This window comes from Myotis davidii, unplaced genomic scaffold (assembly GCF_000327345.1).
Source record: "Myotis davidii unplaced genomic scaffold, ASM32734v1 scaffold211, whole genome shotgun sequence".
Taxonomy (NCBI): Eukaryota; Metazoa; Chordata; class Mammalia; order Chiroptera; family Vespertilionidae; genus Myotis; species Myotis davidii.
Window position 1 is genome coordinate 1782062 of NW_006282523.1, and position 22664 is coordinate 1804725.

Genomic DNA, 22664 nt, shown 5'->3' on the forward strand with positions numbered 1-22664 from the left:
GTTCACGTCTGTCTCACCTCTCTTTTCAGCTTCCCGGTTCCATCCCAAGGTCGCTCCCCACCCCCCCCATTGTCTCCAGTTTCTTAGGTCTTCTAGAGATGTGGTCCTTCCACCCCCTACGCCAAGTGGGGCGCACGTGCACAAGGTGGGAGCAACTAAGTGCTCATCAGCTGTTGTCTTTTCAGCATGTTCATTGCCGGCTTCCCTGAGTACACACGGCCAATGATAGACCACCTGCTCACCATGAAGATCAGCCACTGGGATGGGTATGTGTTGGGTTCTCTTTGATGTGATGGGAGCCTCACAGAGTTCTTTTGTGAACCATATTTTATTTTTCTTATTTATTTTTTATTGAAGTATACCTGACTTACACTATTACATTAGGTCCGGGTATTTCATAGTGATTTGACCCTTGCAGAGTTCTTTACAAACACTCTTGAGAGGTATCCCCTTATCGGTATAGGTATTCCGGTCTCCCTTTGTAGTGTGTGTTTTCAAGGGGCATTGGTCCACTTGTTATCTTTACCATTTTCAGTGTACAGTTCCGTAGTGTTAAGCACGTTCACCTTGTTGTGCAAACAATCTCCAGGACTTGTCATCTTGCAAAACCGAAACTCCATCCCCATTAAATAATGACCCCCTTCCCCTCCTCCAGCCCTGGCACCCGCCATCCTCCTCTTTGTCTCGATGCATCTGACTGTCCCAGGGCCTCATACGGAATCACACAGTGTCTGCCCCTTTGTGACTGGCTGCTTTCACTGGCACCGTGTCCTTGAGGCCCATCCATGCTGCAGCAGGTGCCAGAATGCCCTTCCTTCTAAGGCCCAGTGGCCTCCCGTGGCTGGACAGACCACGTTTTCGTTTTCCATCTGTTCATTGACCGGCTCTTAACTTGTCTCTATTTCTTGTCTGTTGTGAGTCATGTTGCTATGAACAAGAGTGTCCAAATATTTTTTTAAGCCTCTTCTTTTCAGTATTTTTGAGTATATACCCAGAAGTAGGATTGCTGTATCGTATAGTATTTCTATTTTTAATTTTTTAGAAACCTCAAAAACCATACTGATTTTCCTAGTGTCTGCATCGTTTTCCATTTCCACTGGCAACCTACAAGGTTGTAATTTCCCCAGATCCACGCCAGGACCTTTTTTCCGTGTTTTTTTCTCTTAGTGGGTGTGAAGTGATATTTGTGGTTTAACTGGTGATTGTTGATGTTGAGCATTTTTCATGTGCTCGTTGGCTGTTTGTAGTTCATCTTGGAGAAGCGTCTCCAAGTGCAGTTCCTCACCGGTTGTTGGGCTGCAGGAGTCCCTTCCGTCGCCCAGACTTCGGCCCTTGTCAGATACAAGATTTGCCGGCGTTTTCTCCCTCCCGCTCCGCATGTTGCCTTTTCACTCTGCTGATTGTTCCCTTTGATACAGTCAGTAGTTTAAAGGTTCAGTGCAGTCCAAGTGGTCTATTCCCAACTTACCTATTCTTGTTTATTTACTTTTTTACTTTTGTCGCTGATGGGTCTGGTGCCACACCCGAGAAATCATTGCTAAATTTCACATCATGAAGCTTCTCCTCTGTTTTCTTCCAAGAGCTCATGGTTTCAGGTCCCCTCAGGGTTCGTCCCATCTTCCGAGTCCAGGGGGGGTGGGAGGCAGGGGCGCTTTGCCACCCAGCGCTTGGAGGTGGCAGCTGTGCCCGGAGATGGGCCTGCACTTCGGTGCTTCGCTTGGTAAATTCTCGCTTCCTCATTTGTGACAGTCAGGTTCTTACTCGTTTGGTGTTTATCTTCAGTAGTGGTTTTGACTCAGTGGCCAGTTGACTCATGGAGACCGTCTCGCTTTTCATGAGCTGAGTAAAGCCAGAGCCGTCGAATAACGGAGCTAACAGTGTTTCTGTCCCACTGCCCCAGGGTCATCAGAGAGCTGTCAGCGAAGGCGCTGCATAACCTGGTCCAGCAGGCGCCCGAGCACAGTGCTGCTGAGGGTAAGTGAGCTCCGGCCGGCCTGTGGGCGCCCCTCGCTCATGTGCGTGAGCGCACACACATGCATGCTCACGCTCACACATGCACACACATACATGCGCACATATACACATGCACGCACTCACACATGCATGCACACACACATGCATGCACACGCCCACACATGCATGTGCACATATACACATGCACACGCTCACACGCACACACATACATGTGCACATACACACATGCACGCACACGCACACTCACACACGCACACACATGCATGCACACGCTCACACACATGTGTACACGGTAACAGAAAGCCGAGGACGGGCCACCCTGCTGGTTCCAAGGCTGGAGGAGTGGAATGTGCTGTGTTTCTCCTGCTGAGAAGCACCGGACAGAGCACAGTCGATTGCCTCCGTCTCCCCAGGGACGGCGCTGTGGTCGCTGTGGTGTGTCCACCGGGAGCCCCCAGGCGGGCCCTGTGTGGGTGCCTGTCACAGCGGGGAACTGGCGGGATCCTGTATGTCATGCATACTTCAGTCATAGCTTTCTTTAAAAACAAAACAAATCAGCGAAATGACTCACCATGTAGTCAACTTTTTAAAAAGCGAACTGCCTCCTGCGTGCTAGGGCCTTGGGAGCACCTGTCGTGCTGCGCACTGACTCTCAAGAGCGCAGGGCCCACTCCCGGCTGTCCTGCCGGAGCCATGCCGCTCCACTGTCACTAGGGGAGAACCCGTGAGTCCATCTCGTCTTTTCTACTGGGAATAAATAAGCATCTGATTTCAGTGTGAGCACCATGCATACGTTTCCTGAAATTACACTTATTCCCACCAACATTGGTTATAGGGAGTAGTGGTGGAATTGTGGTTCTTCCTCTAGTTACTGATTTCACGTGTGTGTGTGTTCCACACGCTCTGGGACCCCCCTCGTTGTGAGGGCCCTTTCAGCCTCGTGGTCTGTTCCTTAAACGGGAACCTTGCGTGGTGCTCCCTCACTTGCCAGTGACGATCTGTGGGAGGACCTGAAACCATGACCTTCCCATAGAGTTTGTTCCCAGTTCAGGAGTTCTAACGGCCGGGATGACGGGTTCCCTGACCTCAGACACGGAGCCTGTCCGCTGCCGTGTGGGAGCTCTTGGCTTGGACGCTGTCGCACAGCTGCTCTTGTGCCTTCAGGGACATGAGGCTCTGAGGGGCTGGTGGGGGCTTTGCTTTCTGTGCCCAGAGCACAAAAGACCTAGAGGCCTCTCTGCCCTGAGCAGTGCTGTGGGTAGCGGGGGTCCTGCAGCTCGACCCTGCCCTGCTCTGCCCAGGCAGAGCCCTGCTGGCCATTAGCTCAGGAAAGACCTCGTCCCACACCAGCCACCTGTGCCCAGGGAGCCTGGGAAGCACATGCTGTGAGCGGCGTCTTCGGTCGTGGTCCTGCTCACTTGCCTGGGTGCCGGGGGCCTGCCTGTTGCTGCCTCAGGTTAAGCTCTGGGGGTGATAACGGTCCTGACGGAACGGTCCGCAAGTGCCTTTCTCCCCGACTCACTGAGTCTGCATGTCAGCCTGTGTGCCCACGCGACGTCTTCTCCTGCCCGTCCTTTGCAGTTTTCCCACGCCTGCTGTCGATGACGCAGAGTACGGACCTGCACACGCGGCATGGGGCTGTGCTCACCTGTGCTGAGGTCGCCCACAGCCTGTACAGACTGGCTGTGCGGGAGGACAGGTAGGAGCAGTCCCCCTCCCCCTTCCCCGCTGAAGCACGTGGTCGAGAGCTGGGACAGGTCCACTGCATTTGTGTCACATGTGCCTGGGGGCAGTGTCGTCACGTTTTACCTGATGAGGTTGGTCGGTGGTCCTCTCTCTGATGAGTCATTGCCTGTGACGGGAGCCAGCAAGTATGTGGCCAGATGGGGCCACTGGCGGCTCCAAGTGTTACGTCCAGGCAGACAGCAGAGCTCAGGTCCCAACCCTGAGCGTCTGGGTCTCCCAGTGCATGTCCCAGCTGCGTGACCCCTACTGTAGGCCCCGCGTGGGCAGTGGCATCTACTCACAGTGAGCACCTGCAGGGAAGCGTCTCCGTGCCCTCGGCGAGTCCTCCTCCTCCTCGACCTCGGTGGGCACGCAGGGTCTCCGTGAGGGAGGGCTGCCCGTGCTGTGTCCTCGGTCACCTCACTCTTTCTGGGGAAGTGGGTCAGTTACAACAGCAAAGAGGGGTTTTCGGAGACGCTGTTGAGTGGCTCCTGTATTCCATACTCTCCATCATTTGTCACCCTTAACAACCTAAAATCCCAGAGCTCAGGGCTAAACGCTTCCACCAGGAATTCTTGGTGGGAAAGTGGGTGTGAACAGTGAGGAGGCAGCGGGCCCTGGAGCAGATCCGCACGCGAGAATGTTGGGGAAGCAGCCACTTGGCTTTTCTTTCCTTTCTTTCCAACCACCTTTCCTCAGAAGCAAGAGCCAGCACACAGGACACTGTAACCTGGTCCTTAGCCTCCAGTTTGAGAAAAACTGTGACGTTGTGTCACGTCAGGGGGTGGTTCTGAGCGAGAGACGGAGCTCACCTTTCTCCTGACCGGAGGGCCCGGGAGGGTTGGCAGTCTTTTACCGCCCAGCTCGGCTCCCCGCTCGCTCCCTGAGAGGCGGCCATATCAGGGGAAGTGGCTGAGGGCTGGGCAGCTACACAGGAGCCTGATCCCCCAACTCTGACTGGGAGGGTGCAGCTGCCACCCACCAGGGAGGGTCTGAGAGGCGCACCCAGGTTTCTGTTGGGTTAGTCCTGTGGTCTTCTCCACCAGACCCCCAGCAGACACCCAGGTGTCAGCAGAGACCGACAGCCAGGTGCCAGCAGAGACCATGTTGCTTGCACAGTTTGGGCACAGCCACCCTACTGCCTCGGGGAATGGTGGGAACCCTCCTGAACCTCAAGTTCCGGACCCAGTCAAGGGCAGCCTCTCGAGCAGCCTCTCGGATGGCAGTGAGGCTGTGCTGGAGCTCCAGTCTGTCAGGCCCCACACCAGCCGGTCACGTCTCCTTTCCAACCGTCACACGGGCAGCTGTGAGCCTGCTGCTCCCCATCCGTGGGGGGACTGTCTTTGTGGTCAGCGAACTGCATCCGGGTCCCGGCTTTACTGATTGGGTCCCTATGGCCACCCCTTTGGGTGGGTGTTGCTCTAGGGGACTACCTTCTGCAGGTGTTTGGGGGAGCGGGTGAAGCGCTGAACATGATGCAGGTTTCTCTGAGCCTGGCCCCCGGGGTGCTCGGGGCCTCACTGCTGTGTTTGACCTCCTGTAGGCCGGTCGCAGACTACCTGGACGAGACGGTGGTGCAGGGCCTGAAGCAGATTCACCAGCAGGTCTGTGGGGCTGAGGGCGTCCGCCTGACCTCAAGCTCTCTCCACCCTCAGCCTGTTTGAAGGCCGGGCTCAGGACCGGAAGCTCCCTGCAAGGCTGAGCCCTGGGCAGTGCAGCCCTGGGCTGTCAGCTGGGGAGCAGTTCTCCGCTCTCCGTGGGCCGGCTCCTCTGGATTGCGGGGGAGGGAAGAGCATCTCCTCTCGTGTGGCCGAGTCCCAAGGGCAGTCTGGCCGGTGCAGGCAGCTCACAGGCCTACTGCCCTCCTGTCCAGGCAGCACGAAGGCCTTGGATCCCGTGTGCCTGCGTGGTGGGCGTCCTGAGTCTGAAGTTACGCCCGAGTGTGGCGCACTCTCCGCGGAGAAGGGCTGTGGGCTTTCCGAGTTTTCAGCTTCTCAGAGGCTCCTGTGATTCAAAAGAGGGAACCTATGAGCTACGGTCTCCGTTACAGGACACCCTCCGAGTCAGGATGCGGCTTTAGATGGCTTCACTGTTTGTTGTCCTCGTTAGACTTCCGTGTTTTTATATAAGAATGCACACTGGGTCTTCGCCTCTTACCTGTTTGTGCCGTGAGCTTGCTGTGTGATTTGGCGAAGCCATTGCCATTGGTCTTTTTACTTACACTTGTCACTCTACAAGGAGCCTGGCCTGTTTCCCTCCCGCTGTCAGGGCAGCGTGAGCGCCGGAGAGCACAGAGACTCAGACGGGGGCCACGCGCCCCCTCGTTCTGTAGAGTGTGGGTGGGCCCTCCTCCCTGTAGTTCTGGGGTGAAAGGACCATGTGAGCACAGTCCCTGTAGCCGAGGTGGCGATGCTGGGAGGTGCTTCCAGGGCTTTGGAAGAAAGAGCCTCAGGCTCCCTGGTTGGTGGTCTTTGTTTTCTGCCCAAGTGGCCGTCTGGGGGATGGTCACGGCTCGGTCAGTCCTGGACCCCTCACGCCTGGCCACCCTCTCCGTGCCTTGGATTCCCTCCCAAGTGAGGCTGTCGTGAGGATTAAAGGAGAGAAGGAGCAGGAGGCTGAGGGAGGCGCTTGCAGAGAGTGAAGCAGGATCCGTCCCTGCTTTCTCACTGTTAATATGACTTACCGACTTTCAAAACCCAAGAGACCTATCTAACTGAAGAACTTTCTGTTTTTAATTTTAGCTTTATGATCGTCAGTTATACAGGTAAGCTCTACGAACCCGAGAGTCTTATGTTTTGTCTTACTGAGTAAGCGCACTGCTTGGTCTGTAACCCCTCAGCTGAGTGGGGTCTTGTCCGGCCGCCCTGCGGGGTCACCTCAGCGCTGAGTGGGGTCCTGTCCAGCCGCCCTGCGGGGTCACCTCAGCGCTGAGTGGGGTCCTGTCCAGCCGCCCTGCGGGGTCACCTCAGCGCTGAGTGGGGTCCTGTCCAGCCGCCCTGCGGGGTCACCTCAGCGCTGAGTGGGGTCCTGTCCAGCCGCCCTGCGGGGTCACCTCAGCGCTGAGTGGACTCCTGTCCGGCTGCCCTGCGGGGTCTCTTCTGTGCTCGTTGATTTGAGTGTGTGTCACAGTCATTTCCCGTTAAGAACTGAGAGGTCTAACCTACTGGTCTTCTAAGTGTGTGGAGGTTGACGTGACGCTTGCTGGTTGAAGTGTGGAATCTGATGGGTTTGGGGGCCCAGAGGCGCGTGCGGTTGTGGCCCCAGTAAGGCAGCATGTCGCTTGACATGCCCTCCTCCTCCCGTCTGCAGCCTGCAGCCTGCTCTCAGGCGATGGGCGTCTGGGCTGGTCCTCTCTGCTTCTAAGACACGGAGGCCTCCCCGAAGCGGCTGTGACATGTTCCTCCTGCCGGCCGAGAGCTGCTCCGCATCCTCCTTGGGCTTCCTTGACGAGCCAGCCCCGTGGGGCGTGTGTTTCCCGGGGACCAGGCGCCTTCACGTCTCCTCTGTCTTCTGAGAAGAGACGCTTCCGGTCTTCTGCTCATTAAAATAATCTCATGATCTGTCTTCTTCTTACTGAGCTGTCAGCGTTCTTATATATCCTGGGTATGAGCTCTTTGTAGACATAGAAGATTTCCTAGCATTTTCTCCCTGTCTGTGGTTTGCCTATTCATTTTTCTTAGTGACTTTAATTTTATTGATTTTTTTTTTTAACAGAGAAAGAGGAAGGGAGAGGGAGAGAGTGAGAAACATCGATGTGAGAGTGAAACATCAATTGGCTGCCTCCTGCACGCCTACCAGGGATTGAGCCCACAACCCAGGCATGTGCCCTGAGGGGAGTTGAACCAGCAACCTTTCAGCGCATGGAACGCTGCCCAGCTGAGCCACACCAGCCAGGGCATTCTTAGTGGCTTTTGTAGTTGTTGTCATTAACCCTCACTCAAGGGTATTTTCTCCATTGATTTTCAGAAAGAGCGAAGGGAGGGTGAGGGAAGAGGAAGAGAGAGCGCGCGGGGGGGGGTGGTATGAGAGAGACACATAGATTGATTGCCCCCCACACGTGCCCTGAGAAGGGCCAGGGATTGAACCTGCAACCCTTCGGTGCAGGGTTGTGCACGTCAGCCTCTCTGTTCTTGACATCTCTTACCACCTCCAGCTTTCCTGAGAGCCTGGGCCTGTGCAGGGGTCAGACCGGCCTTACCCATGCGGGTGTCGACATCAGGAATATCCAAACCTGTAGAGAATTTTTATGAGTTTATTGGAGCCAAACTGATGACAGTTTCTGGGAAGCAAAATCTCAACAGATTGAGAAAATGCTCCGGAGAAAGGTAGTTTAGCAGCTTATTGGAAACATGAGAATCAAAGGAGGAGATGAAAGTAGGGTCACATGAAATCCACTGGTAAATTAGGGGGACGGGAGAGAGCCGAGCGGGGAAATCTCTGAGCTGGATAAGAGTAAACCGGCAAGACACATTCTTTCACACCAGCGGCAGGTACCGGACAGTCGATGCCCTTTACAGCACATGGAGATGCTATGAGGCAGCGAGATAGCAGCGAGGGGTTCTGCAGTCTCGTGCTCTGGGAGGGCCCTGCGGGCTCTGAAACGGAGATTCCTCTGACGTTCCGGAGGTTTGTTATCGCAGATGCACAAAGGCCGTAGGCTCACTTGAGGTGAAGGCTGACCTTTGTCAGGGAAGCTGCAGGCCCAGGACGTGACCCCGCCGTGACCTGCTGTTGGTGAGGACGGGCTGTTCAGACCGTTCTGTGCGGTAACCTTTGGTCCCTGAGCTGGTGAGGCTGCCTCTGAGCTTGCAGGTGTAGGACGGGGACCCTTTCTGCTCACACTGGACCCCTCCTCCCCCCAGCTGGCGCTGCACTCGCTGAGCTGGGTATTCCCAGCTGTGCCCGGTGTTCCTCTTCCCAGACCTCCGTTTTCCAGCCTCTGAAACGGTTTCATCTGCTCCATCCACGTCTCTGATATTTAAGGCAGAGAGCAAATCTGGGTCCCCTTCTCTGTCTGGGCCAGAAGCCAAAGTCTGGTGAAGCGATGTTCTGTCTTCGCGAGTGGTTCTTACGTTCGTGTTCACCAGTTTCCTGTTGTCGGCGTTAGACATCGATTTGATGTGACTGAGAGCCGGCAAGATAGCCAGGCTCTCCTCTCGGGTTTTGTTCGCAACGGAAGGCAGGGCGATGCTTCCTGGGCTGGATGACGGCATCTTCCTGGCGTCTCAGATTCCTGTCGTTGCTTGTTTGTTTGTTGATCCTCACCCGAGGGTGTTTTCAGAGAGTGGAAGGAAGGGGAAGAGACAGAGAGAGAAACATCGATGTAAGAGAGATACGTCGATTGGTTGCCACCCACACGCACCCCCGACCAGGGACTGAGGATGGAACCTGCAGCCAAGCTACATGCCCTTGACTGGAATCAAACCCGGGACCAAACTGGCCAGGCATTAAATTCCTCTAGTTTTGACAAAGTGAGAGTTGAACAGTGTTGGGGTTTGATCTGTGGGACTCTTTGATGTAATTGACGCCAGAAGGACTGCAGTGAAAATGGCAAGTCAGAGGGGCCCCAGCTAGGACTTGGGACACCTGGGAGCTGCTTCCAGGAGTCTTTTCGTTTCTTCCTGTGAAAAGGCAGCTTCTCACAAGGAAAAGTGATACACAGTGATACCGAACATCACCTGTAAGTGGGAAAAGTTCAGTTAGAAAAAAAGAAACCCACTCTTCAGTATAGGTCTTGCCAAACAATACACAGACGAGCTTTACAGAAAACCTGCTCAATGAAGAAGGTTTTATATAAAAAGTAGTTGAAATAAGGTATGTGAGCATTGAGCAGTTGCTGGCACATGAAAACCTTTGTAAGTGCCCTCGCCCCCAAGTAGCTCCTCCGTGCCCTGACAGATGCTGCTCGGTGACATCTTAATAATGTTTGGAGCCTGAAGTGGTACCTGTTACTTGGTGAGGATATTTTATGTTGTTTTATATAATAAGGTACTTTAACCCTTTTTGTATTAATTTTCAGGGGTCTCGGAGGAGAGCTCATGCGACAAGCAGGTAGGTCTGAGCACGGGAGGCTGCGGGTTGTGGGTTGCACCCCCTCTTCCCCGCCATGGGGTGGGGAGAGTCCGAAGGGCGTTTGCCGCTCTCAATACCGTGGCGTGAGCGTGCCCTTCCCAGGACCCCGGGCCTGGCCCGCTGCCGGGGTTCACTTGACTTCACCATGTGCCCAGTCATTCCAGACAACAGATCGAGGTGCGGGGACCAGGGCTTCCCAATGGCAGCGGCCAGGATGGGGCGGGTGAGAGGGGCATGGTGTGTCTTTCAGGAAGGGATGGTGGTGAGGGACCGAGTGTTGCTATCTTAGCCTCTTCAGCAACATTTAACTGTAGAGCAAGGAGTAACTTTTTAGATTATATTTAAACTCTGCAAGGAACTCAAATGAAGCCAACATCCCTAGATTTTCTGACGCATTTTTAAGTAAACCTAGAAGACTCAGACTCAACCGCTTCTCTGGTGGGCTGAGTAGGTGCCAGGTCAGTCTGACCATGCCCTGGGCTCAGGTCCTGGAGAGTGCCTCCCCCAGGAGCAGGCGGGCGGGCGGGCGGTGGGGCTCGTAGTCCTGATGGGACAGGCGTGCCCTCCTGCATTCACCCTTTCTCCTCCTAGTGTGCGTTTTAATAGAAAACCTGTCCCTTTCCAAGATGCCCTTCAGGGGTGACGCCGTAATCGGTAAGTGCTTTTCTTCAGTGCTCACCGTGTAGCCTTTTCTTTCAGAACCGCTCCACATGGCAAGTGACGATGAGCCTGGTAGGACAGTGATCGCTTCCTGGTAGTGGAATCCTGGCTTTGAAACTGCTGCCAGAGCCGATTGTAAATGACGGGCATCAGCCACACACCCTCAAAAACAGTCCCTCCCTTCCCTGAGACCTGCTCCTTCCTCAGAGCCCTGGTGTGGCGCAGGCCCTCGCAGGACCGGGGGAGGCAGCAGCAGGTGCCAAGGCCACTGGGGCAGGATGTGGGAGAACCTGCTCTCGTGGGGGCAGCGGCCAGGCCCCTGTGCAGGTCCCGTGCCCGGGGCAGCCGTCCTGTCCAGCAAGCAGGACCTTTCCTGGTTGTGTGAACAGGCAGCCACGAGAGGCGGGAGGAAGAGGCAGGAGGAGGGCTGCCCTGTGGCTGCCTTGGTTCTGCAGCCTCAGGAGAGCTGTGTAGGGTCAGCATTCGTTGCCAGAGGGTGGATCTAATTGAGTGGAATGTTTGGGTTTTGATTGGCGGGGGGTGGGGCGGGACTGGAGGGAGTTGTTTGAGGGAGAGGTACAGGAGAAGACCACCTGAAGTTGGTAGGTGTAATAAAAGAACAAAAGTTTTCCAGGTTTGGCTCAGTGGATAGAGTGTCAGCCCTCAGACTGAAGGGTCCTGGGTTTGATTCCTGTCAAAGGGCACGTACTCCGCCTCCGCCACCCTGGTCGGGTGCGTGCGGGAGGCAACCAGTCGATGTGTCTCTCTCACCTCGATGTTTCTCTCTGTCTCTCCCCCTCCTTTCTACTCTCTCTAAAAATCGTTGGAAAAAGTATCCTCGGGTGAGGATCCACAGAACAAAACAAAACGAAATTTCCCATGGTAAGAGTTCTAGCATTTCAGCAGCAAAAAGGAGACTTTCCCCCTTTAAACCAAGGGCCTTTGGAATTTGTACAACCTGGAGAAAGCTCAGTTCAGATTTTCTCCAGACTCACCTCTTGTTTACCATCTGCGTTGATTTAAGAGGTAGAAGATCTGTTTGTTGTTGACTTTAATTTCTAACTGTTCTTAACTGGGCAATGGTCTTCTCTGTTTCTGTGACAGACGGTTGGCAGTGGCTGATCAGTGACACCTTGAGAAACCTCCACCATGTGTCCAGTCATTCCAGGCAGCAGATCAAGGTGCGGGGAGCGGGGTTTCCCAGTGGCTGCGCTGTGCTGAGAACGACATTACTGCTTTAGCGTTTGTTTCCAGAGACTGCGTTATGGCCCCTTTTGTGCACTGATGGGTAACTGAACGATGCCACAGTTTTGTTTGGGCTTCTGGATGGTGTTGTCCATGTAACATGTAACCAGGAAAACGAACTCAGCTGTTGGTGACCAGAACGGGCAACTTTTAAGTTCCTGTTCTGGATTGATCCTGTTCGCCTAGCGTTTTTCCTGCACATCGATAGTGACTCTGTGGCTCTGTAGGGCTTTAGGGGTGGAAGCTGCGTGTGCGATGCCAGTCCCACCACGCATGCCAAGTTGGCGTTTCTGAAGGAGTGTGCGTCCCGGTGGTTGAGGGCCCGCTGGGTGTGGGGTGCAGAACTGTTCCTCTCCCCGCACAGTGACCATCACCAGGACATTGGGAGGGACTCGGCTTCGTACTGCGGATGAAGAAATGAGGGTGTAATTCTCTCCTGTGTGTCTCAGCATTTCTGCTGGGTTATAGGAGGCTTCGTCAGCCCTTTTTAAGGGTAACTTTGCCATTCTGTAGGATTGAAGCACCGTTTTACTAGTTGAATTTGAGCGCCTCAGGATCAGTGCTGCAAACTTTCCTTTTAAAACACCCATAACATTCATAGAAGCAGTGATCCCGGAGCAGCCTGCTGCCCTGATTGGTACCAGTGACACCTCGTTCTGAGCTCCCTCCCCGCGTTCATGGCCCTCCTGCCCGGCCCCAGCAGCTCTTTCCTGGCAGCTCCGTGGCCTTGCTCCCGATCTGGCGAGTGGAGAGGACGCAGGAGTCTCGTGTTGGCTCTTTGCAGGTCCCTCTGTAGCCAGGAGTTCAGGAGAGGACCTGGAGTCCCTGTCACCCCCCTGCTCTCCCCACTCCCTCCCTCCCCCTCCGTGTGGCTCTGCCTGGGGGTCGGTGCTGAGGGCCTTCCTGTTCCCAGGCCCCTGGGCCCCCAGGTCCTCTCTAAAAAGGCCCTGCACAGCCTGCTCAGAGCTCTTGCCCATGTTGCACATGCCTTTTCCTTCATCACCTCTGCTGGGAAAGAGAAGTGCCCATTCTGTTATTAGCTGCTCATGTGATAAGACATGGAGTTTGCATTGTTTGGAAGAAATAATCAAGTTTCCTATTCAGTTTATTATCTGCAAAAAATGTTAAAGTTTTACCTACCTGACAGGTGACGCACACAGTCGCGCTGGAAGGAAGGATGTAGTTTATTTCTGTGTCTGACTGCGGAGCAGCCCGGCCGCCCCCGTGGTTCCTGGGAGGCTGAGGCGCTCCTGTCCTGTTCGGTTCTAGGAAGCAGCTGTCTCCGCCCTGGCCGCTCTCTGCAGCGAGTACTACGCGGCGGAGCCGGGGAAGGCGGACTCCGCTGGGCAGGGTGAGTGGCTGTCGTGCTGACCCTCGGGCCCTCGGGGGCGTGGAGGGGAGCTCGGGGTCTGGGTTTTGGTTTCGGCTCCCTTCCTCCACCGCAGCGTGCACACGCAGGTTAGCAGGGACGGGTGGGCGCTGGCGCCTCCGGGCCTGCCCGCTCTCCCGCCCCAGGCTGGCAGGCTGTGCAGGAGAGGCTGGCTGTCTCCCGCTCCGACGTCTCTCTCGGTGCCGGCTTTCCCGTGCGAACGTCCCAGGGACACGACGTTCCTGTTTAGCGCATGGAGTCAGCTCTTGTCCCAGCAGCGTCTGCTCACGTCCACTTTACGGGAGCTCTTCCCGCTCTGGGCTCTGGAGGCTGCAGCTCTGTGTAGGGAGCTGCCTTTCCCTTCTGTTGGGGTCCTCATCGCCTTCGTTCTCACTGCCTCTGTGAGTTGGCTCGGATGCCCCTCCCTGGCTCTGCACTGAGCGTCTGCTTGCCGTCCTGCTGGCTCCGTGCTTCTCCTGGGGCTCCGTCCACAGGCACGATGACGTCACTGGCTTTTGTATTTTATGGTAAAATGTGTTCTTAGAATTTTCTGTGCACCACGGCAGCATGTTTCCAGCGCGTGTCCTTCCTCTTCATGGGGACAGCGAGCGTGCCGCTGCCTCGCCACACAGCCCGGCTCCGGCGTGTTTCCCAGAACCCTCCACGCTGCAGCGCCCCTGACCCCTCGCCGAGGCCGTTCCTGGGATCCGCTCACGAGTGTTGCTCTTATCAGGAAGCTCCGTGCTCACGTGCCATGTTGCCTGTGGCTGCCCTGCTGCTCCGTGGGGCACGCTGTGCAGCCCCTCAGGTGCATGGGAAACGCTGTTTTAGGTTGTTGAATGTGAACATGAGTCAGACTTTCCAAGTTAATAGTGTTTTACTAGATCTCCTTTCCATGGGCAGTTTAACTTGAAGAGACAGTAATGTTTTGTATTTCGTCTATTTTTAAAATTGGGATAAGATCAAGTTTTGCTTTTTGCCTAAGAAAAGTGCATCACACCATCCTGAAGACAGAAAGAAATAACACTCAGAAATGACCTTGGAAACGCATGTGAATTGTAAGGGGGGAGGGAGGTGGGTTTTTTCATATTGTTACTGGTGTCTTCTCTAAGTTCCACCATAGGTGTCAGTGTAGTGTATGAACAAATGGAACTTTATTTTTTAAATACATTTTTATTGATTTTAGAGAGGAAGGGAGAGGGAGAGAAAGATAGAAACATCAGTGATGAGAGAGAATCATCAATTGGCTGCCTTCTGCATGCCCCTCCTGGGGGTCGAGCCCGCAACCCGGGCATGTGCCCTGACTGGGCATCAACCCGCCACCTGCTGGTGTGTGGGACGATGCTCCAGCGACGGAGCCACCTGCCAGGGCGTTTGCCTGCATTTGAGGAAGACGTCTCCACAATGAGCATTTGTGTTCTCAGTGAGTAAACAGTGAGAATTACGACTGTGTGGACCATTCTCAACGCCCTCGTGGAGTTATTTTTCTAAGTGAAATCATTTGTTGGAATTGCTCACGAAAACCTTAAAACCACCCAATAAAATTTCTATAAATCTCTTGATTGATTCCACTTTGAAACCACATCTGCTCCTGAAGCCCGAGTCCTTCCTCCCTTCTCTCTCTGGACGCCATTTGGCTCCTGCTTCTGAAACGTCTGTGAAGAGCAGGTAAGGAAACCCTGGGCCGCAGTGGGTCACCCACCCTGTGGCTTCTTTTCAGAGGGGCTGGTGGAGAAGTATCTCGCCGAACTGCAGAGCCCGGAGGAGATGACGCGCTGCGGCTTCGCCATGGCCTTGGGCGCCCTCCCTGGCTTCCTGCTGCGAGGCAGGCTCCAGCAGGTGAGGCTGAGCTGAGCGTGGAAGGGGGTCCGTGCGAGACGATGGCGCGTGTGAGACCATACACATGCGTGGGGCCGGGTGGCACACGTCCCTGCCCGGTGTCTCTCAGGTCCACCCCCAGACGGACTTGAAATCTCTCCCTGGGGAGGGTCCACAGACAGCACCTGACTTGCAGCCGAGCTGCTGCCTGATGACGGGACAGAGCGCGCAGGGTCCCGGCCAGGACGGGGCAGGCACTTGGCTCCTTCGGGCAGCAGCACCAGGGCTGAGCCTCCACTTGCGGGAAAGTGCGTGGATCTCGTCGGGGTGACTGGTCACTGCCTTTCAGGTTCTCGTGGGGTTAAGAGCCGTCACCCTTTCCTCGGAGGACGTGAGCTTCGCGGAGTCCCGGCGGGATGCCGTGAAGGCCATCGCCAGGTGGGTCTCCGTCCCCCAAGTCCAGGGCGGTCCACAGCTGGTCCTTTGGAGCCTGTTCTCAGTGACCCGTCTGCTAGAGGCAAACGCTGTTCCTTATTTTCTAGTTTCTTCTCTGTGTGAAGGATTGGAAAGAGCATTTCCAACTCAGGCTTGTTAGCAGTTCTGTCCTAATTCTAGGAAACATGCAGCCCATGGTCTGCTCGCTCCATCCCTTTAGGACACGGGACCACTTTAAAGATGGGCAACCCCAAGGACGAGGGCAGGACAGTGCGCGTGGTGTCTGGTGCTTAGTCACAAACGCATGCGTGTAGGATGCGCTGTCTGCGCCCCCCCCCCCCCCCACCAGCTGTGTGGAGCCCACATGCTGTCCAGGCCCCGATGGCACACGGTCCCCTTTCTGCCCAGACAGAGGGCAGGAAGGCCCAGGCACAACTCGCCCTCTAAGCTGTAGACACTGGAGAGTGTGGTTCGGAGAAGAGGTGGCGGTAGCGGGAAGGAACGCTGGGCGTCGGAGCTCCTCGGAGGTGCCAGTCTGCTCTGAGCGTGACCTGTGAGGAGAAGCCCATTGGGCTGGAGGGACGGGCGGACACGAGCTGTTTCTAATTCCAGGATTTGCCAAACTGTGGGTGTGAGAGCAGAAGGGACCCCGGATGAGGTCGTGTGCAAAGGGAACGTGTCCCAGATTTACAGCACGCTGCTGGACTGTCTGCGCGACTACACCACCGACAGCCGCGGGGACGTGGGCGCGTGGTGAGGCGGCCTGCGCGCCCGTCCAGGAGGGCGGTGGGCTTTCCCTGGTCTTCCAGCTGCTGCTGTGGTTGCCTTCAGAGCACACAGTGAAGTAGGGAGGAAGGCTCCCTCCAGGGTCCCCCCAGGGTCCCGTCGTGCCAGAGCCCAGGCATGCCGGGCGTGTGGGTGACAGGATGACTCGGGCCAGAGCACAGTCCCCCTGAAGGTGTTTCAGAGAGTGGGTCCGAGTTCTGTAGTGCTTGGTCCGTCTTCAGAGATTCTCATTCTTGGCAGAAAGTCATTGTTGTTTCCGCTTTTTTCTCTTCAGCATGTTCCTCGAGGTTATTTTAAGGACTCGACCCATCACACCAGCACCTGGCACCCGGGTCTGTTTCTGTTGTCGTCTCTCATCGCTTTAGCACTTGGTCTTCCTTTTTTAAAATGTATTTTTATTGATTTCAGAGAGGAAGGGAGAGGGAGAGAGAAAGAGGAACGTCCATGCTGAGAGAACCACTGATCGGCTGCCTCCTGCACACCCCACACTGGGGATGGACCCTGCAACCCGGGCCTGTGCCCTGACCGGGGATCGAACTTGTGACTTCCTGGTTCATAGGTCGATGCTCAACCACTGAGCCACACTAGCTGGGCGGTCTTTTTTTTTTAACATTCCTTTTAATTTTTAACTAAATCCAGAGATTGTGAGTTCAGAACTGTAGAGGCTTTGGGTTGTATAATTTCCTTTGAGCAGGTGGTAGGTTTCCTTACGTGAGGCCCACGTGGGGGGCCAGGTCGCCGAGTGCCCTCAGCAGCGGCTGGGCCGGCCCTTTCTCCTGCCTACACCCCAGGGCGTGGCCTGTGTCTGCAGCCCCGGCTGAGGGGCCTCAGTCCCCAGGGCCTTCCTCCTGCTCACACGTCCCCCAGCTGCTGACTTCAGGACCGCGGACCCTCACCTGTGCTTGACCAGTTAGGAGCTGGCGAGGGCCCTGCGGTGTGTGCAGGTTCGGGTCCCCGTGTCCCTCCCCCAGCCTTTCCCTGTGAGTGCTGCGCCCACAGAGATGGGGGTCTTCCCTGCTCCCACACTCTGCCTGCTCCCTGGCGCCTCCAGAGAGCATGTGTCCTGAGTAGCGGTTTGCCGGTGGCTGTGCCCTGGCATCTGAGCCACTCGTTCCTGTCAGCCTCTGGCCTGCGTCCGCCTTGCACCTCTGAGCACGCTGTGCCTGCACTCAGCACCTCCCTCCTGGGCCTCCCCTGGGCTGAGGCCCACACCCTGCCCCCCTCTTCACTCCGAGCAGCACAGGCTGCCTCCCCGATGGGCCCCATTCACTCCTGGTGGGAGGGTGGGTGCCCCAGGCCTGTGGGGCCGTTGTATCCATGCTCCCTGTGGCCCAGCGGTGTCCTACCTGGTTGAGTGCACATTGTCCCAAGTTAAACATGTACTTTGTGGAGTTAGGCCAGTCCTAGTGTGAGCGCAGCTTTGCAAGTTGTATCAGTTTGTCTCCTTTCCCGGGAGCTGCTCTGGACAGTGTGTTCCGAGTGGAGAGCGCCCTGGTCTGGGGGCCCCGGGGCAGCGGGAAGGAGCCGCTCTGCCCGTCCTCCCAGGGAAGGAAGGCCAGGCCCTCGAGGTTCTGCGGGACAGAGCTTTGTGGGGCGGGCGTGTTTGGCATTAAAAGTTCTTGGAAGACCAGTGCTGTTCCTGCGAGCACCCCGCCCGCTGGCCGGGACCCGCTGGCTGCGGGCACGTCCTCGTCCGCCTGTCGCAGAGGAAGCGCTCTCGGGGGAGGGCTGCGCGTAGGGGCTTCTGATCACGTGCGTCCGGTGAGGCCTCCGAGTCCCCTTCCCGCACGAGGCTGACGGGCACCTCCAGCTCGGGAGCGGTCTCCTCACTCTCCCCCCCCACCCCCCGTCCCTCCTTGTCCCTCAGGGTCCGCGAGGCCGCCATGACCAGTCTGATGGACCTGACACTTCTACTGGGGAGGGACCAGCCAGAGCTGATCGACGCTCCCACGTGAGTGTTGGGGTGCACCCACCTGTGCCTGGAGAGGGTCTGTCCTGACCCGTCTCCTGACCCCGCGGCTCAGGCCCAGGTCTCTCCCTCCATCGGGGCTCAGGCCGGCAGGGGGACAGCCATTCCTGGGCGAGGCCAGGGCAGGGGCCACTCCTCAGGCTTTGGGCCCTTGCACCTAAGTGCCTGTTCTAGCTGGGGGCCTGGCTGTCCCCTCTCCTGTCAGTTCCCGGGACATGGGCTGCCCCTGGGCACCTCACTTGCGGCGTCTCCATGCCCTCTGCAGGGCTGCTGCGTCTGTGGAAATCCCTTTTCCCGAGCCCCACCTGCCCTCGCCCGCCCTTCCCTTCCTCCTCCTGCCCTTTTCTTCCGTGTCCCCCTTCTTGTCCCTGTCTTTTCTGCCTCCTTCCCTGTGCCCCATCCCCACCTGCTGCCCACCTGGAGCCTGTGTGTCCTCACTGCTTCTACCCAAGACCTGGCATTTAGGCTCCTGGGGGCAGCTCAGCTCTGGTGGGGGCCCTGCCGTGTGGGCAGGGAGCCAGGCCCGTGCTGACCTGCAGCCGTGTCGCGGGCGCCCTCGGGTTGGAGCTGTGCTACCGTTGGGCTCTTGGTTTGCAGCTGCCAGCAGGTCATGTGCTGCCTGGCCCAGCAGGCCAGCGAGAAGATAGACCACTTCCGTGCACACGCTGCCCACGTGTTCATGACGCTGCTGCACGCGGCCGGCTCAGCCGGCCCCACCGTCCCCCACGTGCCCCACCGGGCAGAACTGGAACAGCTCTTCCCCAGGTACGGAGGGTCCGGGTGCCGGATCGCGGTGGGCGGCAGGGCAGGCCCCTCCAGCTTGTGGCTCTCTTGCAGGTCCGAGGCCGCCTCTGTCAACTGGACCGCACCATCCCAGGCCTTCCCTCGCATCACTCAGCTGCTGGGGCTGCCTGCCTACCGCTACCATGTGCTGCTGGGGCTGGCCGTGTCCGTGGGTGGCCTCACAGAGTCCACGGTTAGCATGCGTCTGGCCCGGCCTCTTTCCCAATCGAGTGGCTTTGGGTGGGTGTTTGTCCTGGAGCTGGGGCAGCACGTCTCCATGGGGTTGGGACGTGCGCTGCCGGGGCTGCCCTGGGGAAACCATGTCACCGCCACAGCTCCTTTCCTGGCCTCAGGCTCCCGGGGCAGGGTCCCCAGGGCGGCTTGGGGAACCCCCACCTCTGAGGAGGGGAGCTCAGGAGCCGGGACATTGTGGCGAATTCCTGTTCCCGGCGCACAGTTCAGCCGCCATCGTGCTCTATGGTCCGGTCCCCGCCCTGTGCTGCCACATTTGCCACCACCTGCCCACGGCCGGCTGGCCCTGGTGCTCTGGGTTCCTTTCCTTCTGTGCGTGGTGTTTCCCGGGGAGGCCGTGTTTCCAGTTTCTGTTGTCATGTTTCTGCTGGTGTGGTGCTCACACACTCCCTGACCCTCAAAAGGTGTCGGCTTAGCCTGGCGGGCGTGGCTCAGTGGTCGTCCTAGGAACCAGGAGGTCACAGTTCAATTCCAGGTCAGGGCACAGGCCCGGGTTGTGGGCTTGATTCCCAGTGTGGGGCGTGCAGGAGGCAGCCCGTCGATGATTCTCTCATCATTGATGTTTCTCTCTCTCTCCCCCTCTCCCTTCCTCTCTGAAATCCACAAACCCTCAGTGGTTTAATTCTCAATCTCACCACGACTTCTCCTTCAAGTAGACTCAGAGTTTTTAAAAAGGGTCGGTTTGACCTGCGGAGCCCCTCCCACTTCCGTCCTTGTGGTCCATGTGCCTGTCCGCACTTCCGCCGCTGCAGTGGGACGTGACACCTGGGGTTCGGTTCCACTGCGATGGGTCCGGTGGGGATGCGTTGTTTTGTGAATTGTTGGGTCCAGAGTTCTTGGCACTTTGGGGACAGTCTCAGCCCATCTTCTCCCGCCTGCCCTGCTCTCCCGCTTCCTCCACGTCTGTTCTCTGCTGGGCCCGCGTCCTCGCCGGGTCTGCCTCCCTCGCAGCTTTCTGTCGGCTGCGCTGGTCTCCCCTGTGAGATTTGGGTTTCACCGATTGTATTTTTTGTTACCAGTCATTCCCTTTGTTCTGAAATCTGTTTCTCATGCGTGTTCATCATAGGTTCATCTTTATAATTGTGCTTTTGTCTTTAAAAATCAGTCATAGCATTCTCCTATATTCTGTCCTAAAAGTGGTGCCCACAGGGTGGGGCAGGTCTAGGTCTGTCCTCTGCTTCTGCTGACTCATTCCCGGGCTCACCCTCTCCGTTTGGTGATCGAGGGAAGCTGCCTGCAGACACCAGCTGTGGCCGGCCCCAGGCCACTGGGCATGCGGCAGGGCTGGTCAGAGCTGCTGTCCCCAACGTCCGTCTCTCAGCTTCCTTGTCAGCTGGTGGCTGCTGGCGTCCAGTCTCGGACCCCTGGCTGCCTGCTGCTCCCAGTCTTGCTGCCTCGGTGCGGCTCCTCTGCAGGGGTCACTCCCTTCCTCTAGTCTGCAGGCCCCGCTCAGGCCTCCTGCCCTGTTTCCCGGGGAGCCCCTGACCACCCTACTGAGGCTATCCATTGAGTGATAGCGTGTGAGTGAGGGTTCGGGCGGTGCTGCCGCCTGGAGGGAGCGTTTCCGTGTCAGGTGTTTGCTGTGGTCCGGCTCATGCTGGTCTGGCTGGGTGTTGGCAAGGGCCCTACCCTCTGGGGCTCAGCCTCCTCTGCCACCGGGCACTCTGTGTGCCGCTGCGACCGGCCCAGGGGCAGGTGGTGGGAAGGGGCGGCCTCACGGCAGGACGAGGACGAGGACGGTCCCTGTGTTGCAGGTCAGGCACTCCACCCAGAGCCTGTTCGCGCACATGAAGGGCATTCAGAATGACCCGCAGGCCCTGGAGAGCTTCAGTGGGACCCTCCTGCAGGTCTTCGAGGACAACCTTCTCAACGACAGGTACGTGGCGTGGCAGGCACAGGCCAGGGCCATGGACACGGCCGGCTGGGGCATCTCCACCCGCCCTCGGGGCCCCTTGCAGCCTGCACTCTGGGCCTGTGGGATTCGGGGTTTGCACAGGTTGGAAGTAAAGGTGACAGTGCAAGGTGCCCGTGTGCTCCCCCAGGTAGTGGCCCCGGACCATGGCCCCTGAGCAGTGGCACAGGCGCTCAGTGAGCCGGGCTGGGCATCACAGTGAGAAAAGGGTCTTTGTTCTAAACGTTTTGCTGTAGGGCTTTGCTCACTGCTTCCCACGAAGGCAGAGAGTGGACTCTGCGGGCCTGAACCCAGCCCTCCAAGAGCGTTGTGGCCGGACTCAGTTCCACATGGTCCTGGGCAGGTGGGTCCCGGGCCGGTGGGCCACTCCTCGCGGGGCCTGCAGCAGCCGTCAGCTCTCCGGCCGGGGGACGCGCAGGTGCAGCTCCAGGAGAGCTCAGCGTGGTCTCTCCTTTCGGTGAACAGCCCGGATGTGAGCACGTCTGGTGAACGCACGTGGAACGTGCCCGTTGGAGTCCTGTTGGCCTCCCCAGGGCCGTCACCATAGTCAAGACAACCCCCACCCCCGAGAGCTTCCCCAGCCCTCCTCCCCTCTGCCCGGCCCCAAGGCTCCAACCCAGCATAGGGGGCACTTTCCAGAATTTTCCATGGACTCCTGCCGCGTGTGCCCTCTGCGCCGGCTCCTTGGTCCAGCATCTTGTCTGGCGCACGGGGTGGCACCGAGCTTCTCTGCTCACTGGGCGGCGCGGGGGCTGTTTCCCGTGGAGGCCGTCCCGGCTGGAGCTGCAGTGAGCGCCTCCGTGCGCGTCTTCCGTGGGCGTCTCCCCTTTTCTCCTGGGCAAAGGCCAGGGCTGGACTGGCTGGGTCACGTGGTTGGACAGTATTAAGTTTTAAAAACACTGTCGACTGTTGTCCAAAGTGACCGTGCCATTTACATCCCTGCTGATGCCAGCTGCACGTTCCCAGCGCCCCCTTGGCACCCTGTGTACAGCCCCCTGCAGTCTGTCCTCACCGCTGCCGTGGCCATGATGGCGGGATGTGGGGGGTGTAGCCGCGTCCTGGTCGTGGGGAGTCCTCTGTGCTGGGGTCTTCTCAGATCTTCGCCTGTTTCGGCTTCTCTGGCTGCTGGGCTTGGGGTCCCCGCCCCCCGCCGCTGGCCTTGCGTCTCAGAGTGTGACTGGCAGCCTGTCTTGCCCTCTCAGCCGGTGCCGCAGACCTCGATGAACTCCGTGTGCCCACTTGTTCTTTCACGGACTGTTTTTCATGTCACATCTAGGAGGTCTCTGCCTGACTTAAGGTTTTCTCTCGTGGTTTCTTGTGGACGGTTTATAGTTTCAGGCTCTGCCCTGTGTGATGCCGGGCAGTGCCCGCGCACGCGTTGGCTCTGGTGGGGTCACTGCGCAGCTGTCGCCTCCTGGGAAGCTGGATCTGGGGCTTGTGCGATGAGAAAAGGGCGGTTCCGATCTGTTTGCGCTTTGTTACAACCTGAGCTTCACCGTAACTTTCTAAGTGGAGCTGTTAGCCTCCTGCCCCTCCTTCCCAGGGGATGGGATTCCCTTGATCCTTTGTGTTTCTTACAAAGTTCAGAAGGGGCTTCCCATTGTTCACAACCCCCTGCAGGGTTTTGATTGGGTGGTGGTGCCATTGGGGGGATTGGCGGTGTT

General features: G+C 57.4%; 1 protein-coding gene and 1 long non-coding RNA gene across 3 annotated transcripts in view; one reads left to right on the top strand and one right to left on the bottom strand.

The window, feature by feature from the left end:
• TBCD (tubulin folding cofactor D) overlaps positions 1–22664 on the top strand; it is a 99902-nt gene that overhangs the window by 71789 nt on the left and 5449 nt on the right. For both annotated transcript variants that reach the window (XM_015560118.1, XM_006753037.2), the window contains exons 17-32: positions 186–266; positions 1901–1974; positions 3556–3673; positions 5243–5303; positions 6441–6463; positions 9719–9750; positions 10363–10425; positions 11536–11612; positions 12946–13027; positions 14766–14884; positions 15213–15301; positions 15911–16051; positions 17952–18035; positions 18651–18818; positions 18891–19029; positions 20843–20964. In XM_015560118.1, coding sequence (XP_015415604.1) covers positions 186–266; positions 1901–1974; positions 3556–3673; positions 5243–5303; positions 6441–6463; positions 9719–9750; positions 10363–10425; positions 11536–11612; positions 12946–13027; positions 14766–14884; positions 15213–15301; positions 15911–16051; positions 17952–18035; positions 18651–18818; positions 18891–19029; positions 20843–20964 — 1473 coding nt within the window. The remainder of the gene's footprint in view (positions 1–185; positions 267–1900; positions 1975–3555; positions 3674–5242; positions 5304–6440; positions 6464–9718; positions 9751–10362; positions 10426–11535; positions 11613–12945; positions 13028–14765; positions 14885–15212; positions 15302–15910; positions 16052–17951; positions 18036–18650; positions 18819–18890; positions 19030–20842; positions 20965–22664) is intronic.
• Positions 6050–22664, bottom strand: part of LOC107182150 — an 18811-nt gene continuing 2196 nt past the window's right edge. The window contains exons 2-3 of the long non-coding RNA XR_001512879.1: positions 17109–17115; positions 6050–6060 (exon numbers count right to left, since the gene is read on the bottom strand). This is a non-coding gene — a long non-coding RNA (uncharacterized LOC107182150). The remainder of the gene's footprint in view (positions 6061–17108; positions 17116–22664) is intronic.